Source organism: Octodon degus, unplaced genomic scaffold (genome assembly GCF_000260255.1).
Source record: "Octodon degus isolate 3935 unplaced genomic scaffold, OctDeg1.0 scaffold00001, whole genome shotgun sequence".
Taxonomy (NCBI): domain Eukaryota; kingdom Metazoa; phylum Chordata; class Mammalia; order Rodentia; family Octodontidae; genus Octodon; species Octodon degus.
Genome location: NW_004524577.1, coordinates 15,677,309 through 15,691,344, shown reverse-complemented (window position 1 = coordinate 15,691,344; position 14,036 = coordinate 15,677,309). Strand labels below are relative to the sequence as shown.

At 37.3% G+C, this 14,036-nt stretch overlaps 1 protein-coding gene across 3 annotated transcripts in view; it reads right to left on the bottom strand.

Moving 5' to 3' along the window:
* Window positions 1-14,036, bottom strand: part of Phf3 (PHD finger protein 3) — an 83,779-nt gene that overhangs the window by 37,219 nt on the left and 32,524 nt on the right. For 2 of the 3 annotated variants that reach the window (XM_023702140.1, XM_012513519.2), the window contains exon 3: window positions 3,526-3,687. In XM_023702140.1, coding sequence (XP_023557908.1) covers window positions 3,526-3,687 — 162 coding nt within the window. Of the gene's footprint in view, window positions 1-3,525; window positions 3,688-4,506; window positions 4,601-14,036 lie in introns of those variants that run through there. The other variant, XM_023702189.1, reaches the window with a different exon arrangement.

The window sequence follows — 14,036 nt, the reverse complement described above, 5'->3', positions numbered from 1 at the left end:
AAAAAGCCAAAAAAACAAAAACCACCTCATAGACCAATGATGTACGTCTTCATTTACCTCGAACAATTCCAAGAGACGCTTTCATCCTCAGTGTAACCTGTAATCACATATTCTTTCACTCCCAAGAGTTGCAGTTAGGAAAATAATTAATACAGCTATCAAATAGTAGAGACCTTTTCTAATTCTTGTAAGACCTGACACACGGTCTATATACTAGGGAAGCACTCAACACTTTTAATAATTATTTAGTGGACCATGAACAGTTTATCACATGGTCATTGATACACTTTAAAAATAGAATTTTAACATTTTATTTCAGATAATTTCTAAACCTTTGGAAACTCTATTCATCCTGAAACAGAATGAAGAATTTTTCACACCTCAAACTTAAGTACTTGCTAAAAATGATAACGGAGCAGCACAACTGTTAATAGCTAATACAATTATTTTTTCCTTAATAGTGATTTATAAAGTAAAAGATAAATTCACTTTTTCTCCTCTGAATATAAATTTAGTTTAAAGCCTGGCTCTTACAGCCTTTAAATTTTTGTTTTTCCTACAGTGGTCATTTTATTTATTTCTAAGTCTCAAATATACCAAATAAGTAACTTTATAAAAATGATTAAAAATATAATGCAAGGAAAAATCAGGTCTGTTTTTCAGAATCCCCACTATAGCTACAATGAAGAAATTTTCTTTGAAATGGCAAGAACCAAAAGGAAACGAAGCATAGAAAAAAAAAGAATGACAACTTTTAGAAACCAAATGAGATGATTTTTAAAAAACGGTATGGGAGACCCCAAGAGACAAGCAACTAAGCTGGCACATTTAGTAAAGCCCAACCCACACGATGAACACCTAAGCCCAAACTGTGGCCTATTCTCTGGGAAGAAGAAAAGAATATTTCTAGACTAAGAAACAGCAGGTACCTTTAAGACTGGCAGGACAGTACAATACACTTACATTTGTAAAAATAATTTATTGCATACATAAACAGCTAAGACACCTCAATCAGCTTCTTTCAAAATCCCTACTACTATGCAGTGCCTACTAAGCTACAGAGACACCCCAACTTCTGATAGATGAGATTCTGCCAGAATACTGCAGTCACACCAATGACTGTCAGATCTCACAGCCAGCCCACGCATCTAGAGGTCCCATAAGGTGTTTGTTTCCCATCCTCAAACATACGCACTAGTCAAGGATCAAACATGCTGGAACCCTAACATAAAGGACAAAAGCCAAACTTTAAAAAAAATAAAGGGCTGGTGAGATGGCTCAGTGGTCTAAAGCACCTACTTAGAACAAGCTTAGCAAAGCACAGGCGACCGCGGTTCAATCCCCCAGCACCACATGCCAGCCAGCCGCGCCCCCTGGTGGGCTGAGCTGGCCACACACACATACACACACACACACACACACACACACACACACACACACACACAAATAAATAAAATTAAAAAAATAAATAAATAAAAATAAAAATAAAAAAATTAATAATATAAAACTATGTAAAGAAATGCAGATGTTTTGAAATACTGTTAGTATTTCAATAAAGATAAAAGATATCACATCCATAAAATAAGAATAGACTTACCAAAGGGCCTCTGCCAAAACCAAAATACAAGTACAGAACATGATAAAAAGGTTTGAGGATAAATATGAGATAATGTAAGCAAGGAAAAAGATAAAGAGCTAGAGAATAAGCTAAGTAAAGAAATGGAAAGGTCATTTACATAAAAGGACTTCTAGAAAAAGACTTGAAAAAAATAAAGAGAATAATGAAATAAATTATTCGAGGAATTTTCCCAGAGATGAAAACTCATTTTCAGAGTAAAAGATCTAATTAGATTCTAGATCAATACACAAAATACACTTATACTAATGTACGTTACCATGAAAAATCAAAATACAGTAAGTACTAGAGCTGAAGAAGAGTTTATGAACATCCAGAAGAAAATACATAATATCTTCAAAAAACTTTAAGAAAAAACTTTTTACAAATGTTTGAGTTAGGGCCGGGGAGATGGCTCAGCAGAATAAGTGCTTCCCTGGCAAGCACAAGGGTCTGAGTTCAATCCCCAGTTCCACAAAAAAAAAAAAAAAAAAAAAGTTTGAGTTAGAAAATATAGCAACAAATTCAAATGTCTAAAAAAAAAGATGACTTTCAACCTTGAATTCCATGTCTGACCCAAACAATGACTACATTCTGAGAACAGATTCAGTAAGTCAAGAAATAGAAAAGGTTTTAAAAGTACATCTCTATATTCCCTCTTCTCACAAGTTACTGGAAGAAGCACATCACAAAATGAAGGAGTTCAATCAAGAAAGAGCAAACAGGAAGTAACAAAGCAGATTCTTGAAGCAGATGCCCAACGGACGGCCCTGACAGGTTTACATCAGATGCAAAGGGCACACACCAGTTCACTGAGTAGTGGATCAGAGGCACCAGGAGATGCTTCCTCAATAAAATGAAAATGACAAGAGTACCCACTGGGCAGATTTCCTCAGGAAAGATTTAAGACAACTGACAGAACAAGATGTATAGTACACAAGTGAAGAGTAAAAATTAAATCTGAAAAGACAAAAAAGTGTAGAGGAAAGGAAAAGTACCAGTTTTATTGCATGTTGCACGAGTCATTTCTAGGATATATGGTCACAGTAAGCTAAGAAATTACTACTCATCTAACAAAACTACATATAAAATGGATGGATATGAAAGTGTCTATTTGTGTGAAGGGGACAAGAAAAAGAATATCCAAAGTGTGACATCAAGAAAACAATGCAAGCCTGGCGTGGTGGCAAACACCTGTGATCCCAGCACTTAGGAGGCTGAGACAGGAGCATTGTTGCAAGTCTGAAGCCAACTTGGGATACCCAGTGAATCCAATGCCAGCCTGAACTATACAGTGAGACCCTGTCTCAAAAAAAAAAAAAATCCCCAAAACAAAACAACAACAACAACAACAGATCAAAAAAGGAGCACCTGTAATGCCAGCACAGTGGGAGGCTGAGGCAAGAGGATGACAAATTTGAGCCCAGCCTGGGAAACTCAGCAAGATGGCACTGGGTTCAGTCCCCAGTACTATCAAAAAGGGGGAAAAAAAAAAAAAAAGTAGAAGCAACATGTACAAGCTACCTAGAGAGTTAAAAATAAATATCAAGGGCCATCAAGATAGCTCCGTGGTCTAAAACACCTGCTTAGGCAAACTTAGGCAAGTGTGCAAGGACCATTGTTCGATCCCTGGCACCACACGCCCTGCGCCAGCCTCTGTGGGTGGGCTGAGCCAGCCACAAAAAAAATCAAAACGAGCTGAAGGAGTTTAAGAGTAGCTTTCTCTGGGAATGAGAAAATGTGTGGTGGTTACTAGAAGCTTGTACAACAAATTGGTGCTGAGTTTGAAAATCAAAGTGCTTGTTATTAGCCAATATCAAAAAGTATGATCTCTGCTAAGAAGTTTTATGAGCTAACACATTTGTTCCTAGAACTTTGGTTTTCTAGCTGGACCTCTTTGGAAGGATTACCTTGTGCCATTAAACGAGGTGATTTTCTTGGTGATCTCACTGAGTTTTCTTCTACTTTGTCCCTCAAATTCCTGTTAGGTAAAATCAATTCTTCATCATCAATGTTATCATTGCCACTTTCTTTAACAACTCCTTCATCCATAATATCGTCAAGACCAACAACTAGAAAAAGACAAAAAATGAAAAATTAATTTTTAAAATATTATGGGGAAGTTCATAGAAGAATGTTTTTAATACCAGACATGAAAATCTAGATTTCATCCTATATGTGATACTGCCACTACCACTATTAAGTGCTCACATCAATTCAGTATGACAAACTTCTGCCTTATGAGGTAACTAATCAAAGAGAAGACAAGTTATCATCTTTCATGATTTGACCTCAATTACCACTTTCATTTATCTCCCTTGAGAAGTCAATTATCTCAATGTTGCTTAAAGTAGTCACAAAAGTTTCATACCTTGAAACACTTGTGATTCTAAGTTCCTGCCAGAATCCAATGACCAAATTTTGCTGAGGGTACCAAATGACCAGGGGTAGGGGTGAACAACACAACTTCCCTTCCTCCAAATGGTGGGGCAAACACTAGGTGTTTAATACAACCATGTGTTAAATCAGTTTCTCAGCAAGAGACAAAGCCATTTATTTGGGGAGAGGGAAGGAAAAGTATAGAAAGACACAAAGAACTATGAACACTGTATTCAGATTCTCATTAGGTTTTGTTTACAAAACAAAGCAGCAAAGCAGCAAATGTGACTCATTCTAAAGTTAAAAGTAAAAACAATCAAATCTGAAAATATAAAAAATACTGTAGAGAAAAAGTAACCAATTTTATTTTACATACATGAAATCTTGTACAAAAAAAAAGGAGGGGGACCATTCAGAGGAGATTTACATTGAAATCCCTGCCAGAGCATTTAAATTAAGGTAACCTCTTGTTTATCTCTTAAAATGTGAATGACAATACCTGTCCTACCTACCTCACAGAGTTGTTGTGTGAATCAAGTGAGATGAAGTATGATAACTCAGTAAGCTTTAGAGCACTATACAAATGTTAATTATCTTCATCCTAGAGGTTAGAAGGAACCTCACTCAAGAAGTAATCTAGTTCTCATCTCTGTATCCAAGTAGAACTTCATTTTAAAAGAGCTCAACAAGATAGTGTTCTATCCTAAAATTTAAAGAGAATAAAATTCTTCATGAATATACTTTCAAAAGGGTAAAACCTTCCTGAAAAGCATTTGACAACAGAATCACAAGACTCCTCATACCATCTGACCAAGATAAACTATGAACAGAAATAAAGAATAGATTGTGAAGAAAATGCCCAGAAAACACAACCTGATCCTTGTTAGAAACAAATAGATGAAATGTGTGTGTTGTACATTTCGACAGAGTATAAAGAGATTGCCAGGAAAAAGATGAAAATTATACGAATAATCACAAGATAACACTGTATTCTATTTTCCCAATATCCTGCTGTAAGCATGTCATACTCTTAAAAGCTGAGCCCATGCTTTTTTCCTTTTTTTTTTTTTTTTTTTTGGGCGGAACTGGGGATTGAACTTAGGTCCTTGTGCTTGCCATGCAAGCAATTACTCTACTGAGTTGTCTCCCCATCCCTGAGCCCATGCTTTTAACCACTATGCTGTATGGTAAACATTTTAATACACAATATGCTTCACGAAAGTTAATTAGGACCTATTGACTATTGAGATACAGATAAACAGGACATCCAGGCAGATTATTCCCTCATGATGGAATATTTGTGGCCCATACTGACAAACATTTCTCCCAAAATTTTGACATTAGATAAGCAGGTCCATTGTGGTCATTCCAAAAAGCAAAATTAAAACTACTTTTCTCAGGTTAGCCAGATAGCTCAGCAGATTAAAGCACCTGCTTAGGCAGTTTAAGGGACCTGAGTTCAATCCCAGCATACCATACCGGCCCTACCCCAGGGGCATGCTGAGAAGGTGAATGAGACTGAGTGTGGTAGCCCACGCCTATAATCCCAGCACCTGGGAGGCTGAAGATAGGATCACTAGGAGTCTGATCTGTGTAGTGAGACCTTATAGACCCTGTACTAAACACATTAGAAAAAAACCTACTTTTCATCTCTATTTTATACAAAAGCATACAAAATGCATTACTAAATTGCATAAAAATTCAGAAGAAAACTCCAACAGTCATCAATTATTATCTCTAGTGATAAGGTAGATAAAAAAAAAATCACAGTTTAACCTTTCTTACAGTGTTTTCCAAACTTTCTACAATGAGTATTTATATTTTTACAGTCAGGAAAAAAAGTGGGAAAAAAGGCAGTGAAAGGTTATGGTTTGTGCATAGGTGGCCCCCCAAAGCCTCAAGCAGTCTTGGGGCAGCTTCTGGAGTTTGTGATTGATTACTGTGGGTGAGGATGCTGCCCCTGCCTGAACAGGTAAATTTGCATTTCAATGTAAGGAGGAAAGAGAAGCCAGCTGCTTGAGCTGCTGCTACTCCCTTGCTCTCTTGCTCTTTGCCGCCACCATGAAAGGTTGCTTTCTGCTATGTGCTGCTCTGCCTTGGACCCAGCTGAATATGGACTGAAACCTCCAGTAACTGTGAGCTAAATAAACCTTTCCTTCCTTCAATTTGAGTGTCAGGTATCTGTCCCAGAAGACGAAAGGCTAACGGTGTCTGTTCACAGGACGTGAAAAGATAAGTTATAACTTTTATAGCTACACTGCAGAGAGGAAATAGGATTTAGCCAAATCCAAAGGTCAATTACTCAATTTTATGTTCTTTCCTAGCAGCATCTGATAGCTGATTCCTTTCTTCTCAATTAACTTCTAGAATATTATATTGTCTTATGTCGCCAGCCACTTCTCTTCAGTAGCATTCTTACAGATAGCCAGAGAATTGGAACTATCCAAGGGTTCAGTCCTTCCTGTCTTGCCTTTACTCCTCCTCATACTCAGGCATTCCTAGGTGTCCCCATCTAGTCCTACCTATACTCAAATGGCTCCCAAACTGGGTAATCTCAGTAAATAAAACCCCCATTTGCCCAGCTATTTGAGCCTATAAAACTCTAGAGCCAGCCCTAGCTCATTTCTCTGTACCATTCCCCACAGGCTAGAAGGAATATCCTGCCAGCTTTATGTGCAAAATGCATCACTCATCATCTCCACAGCTAATATGCTACTGAAAATCATCACTTTTCATCAATACACTATAAAAGTTTCCTAGCATCCCAGATTCCTCAACTGCAAATCCTCACCCCAGACAATTTACGGTTATCACTGTGATCCTTCTAAAACATTAATCAGCTGTTACATTCTCCTTACTGGGATACTCCAAAACACTGGAAGTCAAAGCCCTATTCCAGAGACCACCCTACTGACTGGCTCTTATGCCAATCCCATAGACCTTTGCTGAGTACATAAAAGCAGACCATCTCAGGCTCTCTGTACTTGCCATTCATTCCCTATGAGTGAAGGACTACTATCCTAGACATCAACAACGCTCACCACTAACTTCTCGAAGAAATCACCTTATGCAAAACAATACCCCATCACTGCCAATTGCCAGACTATTTTATCCTTTAAAAGATGTTCATGACATTTTTATCTATTGCCTATTTTATCCACGAAAGCACAGTGGTAACCTATTTCTGGTTCGAAGACCAAACCCCAAACAATCCTGTATATATTTAGGTACTCCAGAAATACTTACGCAATAAAAGAATTAGAGGAAATGACAGGTCAGAAAAACTTTAATTTCTTAAAGAGAAAAATATTTCTATTAATCCAAAACGAGAAGCTGAGGGGCCAGGAATACAGTTCAATGGCACAGTGCCTGCTGGCAAGTGCAAGATTCTGAGAAGACAGATCCTGGAAGAACAAATTTAAAAGACAGTGGCTTCACTTTTTGAACATACTAATGAGGTGAAAAACCAAAGACGACAAAAAATAGCATTAAGATAATACTACACAGATCACAAAAAGAACATAGAAATCGAAGAAAACAAGGATTAGAAAAGATACACCATGAATGGAGAAAAATCCACTAGTTCTGCACAAAAGAGCGGATCAGATGACAATGGGTTACAAAGTAAATACGTGAATGACACTAATTACTGTCTTTTTATTTTTTAAGTAAATTTAATGGCAAAAGAAGGGGAGGGCTGGGTATGGCCAAATAGCTCAGTGGATTAAAGTACCTGTTTAGGCAGATGCAGGGGCCGGGAGTTCAATCCCCCAGGGCGTGCTGAGACAGCGACTGAGACTGGGAATGGTGGTGAGCACCTGTAATCCCAACACTTGGGAAGCTGTAAACAGGGAGATCACTACAAGTCCAATCTATTCAAGTGAGACCCTGTACACCCTGTCCTAAATTTAAAAAAAAAAAGATAAAAGGGAACAATCAGTTACAGAAACTTAAAGAGATTAAAAAGATTTTTTTTTTTTTTTACAAATATGCCAGATGGAAAAGGCAGAGGAAAAGGAGGCAGTAAGGGAGGGAGTACACTTTACAGAAGAGCAGACGAATGTGAACAAGGGAACTGAAAGGCAAAGTAGAACAAAAGCCGGAAATGGAAAGAAGAAAGGGGAGAAAGGAAACTTAGAAAAAATGAGAGTTAACTATGTATGTTCTAGAAAACTTTGAAGTTCTGCTATGATTTGACTGTGTCTGCCAAAAGTTAAGGTATTGAAAGCTCCCAAATTCACCCGCTAATAATAGAGTAGGGGAGCCCTTTAGAAATTCATTAGAGGCCGAGGAGATAGCTCAGTGGCCTAAGAGCCTGCCTCCCAAGTGCAGGGTCCCGAGGCAGGGAGGGAGGGAGGGAGGGAGGGAGGGAAAGAGGGAGGAAGGGAGGGAATTAGTTAAGGTTATAAAGATGGGATGCCCATAATGGTATCTATGAAGAAAAGAGCACCATGTTAGTGTGCTTGCTCTGTCTGACCCTGTGACACCTCCCTTCACATGTCAATATATGTGACAGGACTCTCACAGATGGACACACCACGCCACGCTCTTGGAATTCTGAGCCTCCAGGAGCTAGCAAACTTTTATTCTTTATGAATTACTAGTCTGTGGAATTCAGTTACAAGAACAGGGACAAAGACAAAATGAATCAAAAATCTCATGGTTATTAACCTACGATCAGAATAAGACTATTGTGATGTTTCTCAAAGATAAGATTTACAAAGTATTCTTTTTTTGGTACTCTTGCTCCACCTGGCATAACTTTTTCACATCAAAAATTCCATCTCTGTAATGAATCAAACTCTACCTGCTCTCAAAGATTCTAGAACTTTCATGCTGAACAAGACTCCCAACAAATGAAACACGGTCAGCATGTCCTGAGATTGTTAACATAGCAAATAGTAGGAATTACACCTGGCACTTAAAAAGCCCTATGTTAACTTTTCTTCAATCTCTCCCTCAGTTATGCTACCATAAAAATTATGAGTTCTGGGGCCAGGGAGATGACTCAGTGGGGTAAGTGCTTCCCTGGCAAGCGCAAGGGCCTGAGTTCAATCCCTGGTTCTGCCAAAAAAAATTATGAGTTCACTCTCCCTTTTTCACTAGCATATATTAATTACACAGAATCATAAGGTTCATTTTTGTACGTGTATATACAAATTATGCACAAGATATTCTGATCGTTTCTATCTCACACTACTCCCTTCAACCTTGTGCTCTCTTTCCAATTCCCTTCATTTTTTAAATTGTCTACCTACTCTAATGACACTATTCCTCAAACTCTACTGAAACTGAAAGTGAAGCAATACTCCCAAATTCATTCCAAGAAGCAAGCATTACTTTGATACCAAAACCAGAGAAGGATCCAATCAAAAAGAGAACTACAGGCCAATCTCCACAATGAACATGGATGGAAAAATCCTCAATAAAATACTGGCAATGGGCCGGGGACAAGGCTCAGTGGAATAAGCGCTTCCCTGGCAAGCACAAGGGCCTGAGTTCAATCCCCAGTTCTGCAAAAAAATAAATAAATAAATAAATAAATACATAAAATAAAATAATGGCAAACAGAAAGCAGCAAATCACCAAGCAGATTATACACCATGACTGAGTATGATTCATCCCAGGGATGAAGGCATGGTTCAACGCACACAAGTCATTAACTGTGAACCCTACATTAACAGAACGGGGGGCGGGGGGGTATGATCATGTCAACAGAACCAGAAAAAAACATTTGACAAAAACCTATCACCCATTTATAACAAAATCTATACAGAACTAAAATACAAGGTGCTTATCTTAATCTGACAAAATCCATCTATGACAGCCCAACAGCCAGTATCACATTCAATAGTCAAAAACAGAAAGCTTTCACTCTAAATCAGGAACAAGACAAAGCTGCCCACCTACTATCATTACCATGCTTACTCAGTCTTTTCTGGACGCATTCACCAGAGCAATTTGACAAGAGTAGAAAGTAAAAGAAAAAAAAAAAAAAAAAAGAATGAAAAAGTTAAATTACCATTTAGAAGAATATCATGTCAAAAACTCTACCAAAAGGTTTTTAGATTTAATAAGCAAATTCAGTAAAATAGCAGAATACAGTCAACACTCAAATTAACGTTTCTGTACACAAAGTCATTACATGAGAAAGTAAGGAAACAACACTTCACAATTGCACCCAAAAAAAAAAAAAAAAAACTTAGGACTCAATCTAATAAAAGCATAACTTTTACATAGAAAAAAGTACAGTACTATGAAATATAAGACCTAAGAGGAGCCAGGCATGGTGGTGCAAGCCTATAGCCCCAACACTCAGGAAGCTGACACAGGTGGATCATTGTGAGTTTGAGACCAGCTTGGACTACAAAGTGAGCTCAAGGCCAGCTTGAGCTGCACAGTGAGACTCTGTATTAAAAAAAAAAAAAAAAAAAAAAAAAAAGATGCTATTGCAAAATAAAAAGCCCCTGTACATGGATAGGCAAAATCAAAATTGGGAAAATGGAAGTATTTCCAAAATTGTTACAGAGATTTAATGCAATTCCAATCAAGATACCCACAGCACACTTCACAGAATTAAGAGAAAACCTCCCTAAAATCCATCTGGAACTAGAAGAGATCTAGAATAGCAAAGGCAATTATGAGCTACAAAGGCAAGGCAGGGGGGGCATAATAACCCCTAACCTGAAATTATACAATAAAGCTACTGTGATAAAAATCAACATGGTACCAGAGAAAAACATACTACAAAACCAGACTCAAGATCAGTGGAATAAAATAGAAGATGCAGGTACAACTCCAAACACATTCAGCCACCTTATCTCTGTTACAGGGACCAAATGGTGCTGTAAAAATTGACTTTCCACATAACGAAAATTAAAAGACTCACATCTCTCAATGTGCAGAAAAATAAAATCAAAGTGGATCAAAGATCTAAATAATAAAACAAACATTCAATTTGCTGGAAGACAATAAAAGGTAAAACTCAAAGACATAGGTGTAGTCAAACACTTTATGAACAAAACCCTGATCACACAGGCAACATCACAAAGAACTAGGATCTCATTATTAAAAAGTTTTTGCATAGCAAAAGAAATGAGAAACAGGGTGAAGAGACAACCCATAGAATGTAAAAGCAAGTTTGCCAGCTGTTCCTCCTACAAAGAACTAATCTCTAGAATATATAAAGAACTTTAAAAAAAAAAAAAATCAGATCTTCCAAATTTAAAGACTCAATCCAAAACTGGACATCTGAAAAGACTCAGATGAAGTAGAAATGGCAAATATAAGTTCAACATCATTAGTCATTTGAGTTGGAAATTAATACTGAGATTCCATCTCACCCCAGAAAGAATGACTATTATCAAGAAATCAAACAATAATAACAAATGCTGGGGGGCCTGGTCCTAGCTCAGTTCTTTAAGTGGCTGCTTCCACAAAGCTTTCAGCCTCAGGTTGCTGTAGTTGGATCCCCACAACACTCCAGTAAGCCAAACCACAACTGAGGGCATTCCGAGCAAAAAAAAAAAAAAAAATCCTTATTGCTTAACGGCAACTATGCAAAATGGAGAAGAAAAAACTGAACTTAATTTCTTACACATTTCTTTTTTTTCCTTCTAATTGTACATGCATATATCTGATAATATGAATAACTGGTTGAAAGACAATACTATATTACAACAAATACTGTGAAATTCATATTACTTTTTAAGTGAAATTCTGTATCACTTGTAATTTTTTGTTTTAATTCTAACTGGGCTAGGAAGATGGCTGAGTGGAATAAGTGCTATAATTGCTTCCCTGGCAAGCGTAAGGGCCTGCGTTCAATCCCTGGTTTTGGGGGGAAAATAATAAATAAATAATAAAATTAATTAATTAAAAACTGAAAAAAAACAAGTGCTGGCACAGGTATGGGAAAAAGGAAACTCTTTCCACTAAGAAGTACAAACTGGTACAATCACTATGGAAATCTATACAGAGATTACTCAAAAAAACTAAAACCAAAGGTCCCATTTGTCCTAGCCATTCCCCTTTGTTGGTATTTTTCTGAAAGTGTTAAAAGCATCAAAGCACAGTGATGTAAGCCACACTCATGTATATAGCAGCACAATTTGTAACAGCTAAATCGTAAACAGCCCAGATGCCCATCAACGGATGAATGGATAAAGAAATTGGGCTCCTGAGGCATTTTTTTAGGTAAATGGATGTACCTTGAGATACACTTTTAAGTGAAACAAATCCAATACATGTGTAAATATTGCATTATTTCTCTTGACTGAGAAACCGAAATGGTGTTATGGTTTGTGTCTAGTTGTCTCCTCAATGCCTCAGGCAGTCATTAGGGCAGGCTTCTAGAGTTTGTAATTCATGATCTAATACTGAGATGATGGGAGTGCTACACCTGCTCTGGGGCAGACAGCCTAAATACAAGGGAGGAAAAGAGGCGTGCTAGCTGCCTCAGAAGCTGCTCCTCCCTTTGCTCTTTGCTGTTTTCCACTGCCATAAACAGCTGCCTTTCTGCCATGCACAACTGTCTTGGAGCCAGCCCAAGTATGAACTGAAACCTCTCTCTACAAACTGTAAGCTAAATAAACCTTTTCTTCCTTAATTTTGGGTGTTTTGTGTATTTTTGTCCCAGCAACAAGAGAAAAGTAACTGAGTTAATAAGAAAAGTAGGGGCCAGGGAGATGGCTCGGTGGAATAGGCACTTCCCTGGCAAGCACAAGAGCCTGAGTTCAATCCCTGGTTCCGCAAAAAAAAAAAAAGGAAAGTAAATAAGGACCAAAACAGATGACAAATATTGGGAAGTAGGAAGAAAATGTTCAAATGAAAAAGAGGAGGTAGGGGAGTTTTTTTAAAAAAAAAAGAAAAATAATAAATGAAAACAAAACGTTTAAAATAAGCAGGGAAAGAAGAGTTGAAGGAGGAGAGAAGAGATTTCAGGAAGAAAAGAAGAATCAAGATATATTATGTACAGCTACAAATTCCCTATAGTGAATGTGATCATTATATGTATCAAAATACCAACAAAATTAAAAATAAGTTGTTTACCTTCTATTTTGGTCATCTTTTCTAGATTCTACATGAGCATCTCCTGACTTCAAATGCCCTCTGAATCAACCAAATTTTTTAAAGAGTACCTGAGATTTCTTTTTTCCAATCTCTTCATATGACTAACAATACTCTCAACACTGAATGAGTAATCTCTGGCTAAAATCCTCCCCTACTAAGTACTGATACTTATAAAAAGATCATGATGTTTCCAACCTCCGCTGCTGAGAAAAATGAAAAGAGTAATTTTTCCCCCAGAATAATACCTATTCTTGGGTTATCTCCCCTTCTTGTTGCCACCACAAAGCAAAAACAAGATGCAGTATTTGACTTTAAAAAAAATGAAAAAATAAGTAAATAAAAGAAGTGAACTTTAGGGGGAAAAAAATGTCCAGCCCAATCCAATACAGCTACTAAAATGTCAGTGTAAATTCTAAAAAAAAAAAAAAAGAATGAAAGCAATGGTGTAATTATTTTAGAAGCAAAGATAAACTTCTCTGGCATGCCAAAAAGGCAGCCTATTTTTTTTCTCCCTCACACAATGTACTAACACACTGTCATCCTCATGTTGAAGTTTAGCACGGTATCTATGGCCTCATTCAGAAATCTCCTTAAACCTGACCTTGTATTTCAACCCCAAATCATCTTAATTAGACTTAACTGTCCTAAATGCTAGTCAAGTTTAAGTGAAGTTATCCTGATAGTAACACTACTCTGGACTATTATTTTCAAGCTATCTTGGGGACGGGGTGAAGGAAAAGAGAAGAGGGAGAAGAAAGGGTTCAGAGAGAAGGGGAGAGAAAGGGGAGGTGGAGGAGAAGGGAAAGGAGGAAAAATGGAAGAATCATTACCAATAAACCATTTGGAGTTAAAAGTATTCCATTTCTCAACAATTGGGACTGGTTTCAATCATTTTAACACCACACAAAGGGGAGAATTAAAGCAAGAAACACTAGAAAACTCTTCACATTTGGTAAGTACTAATTATGCT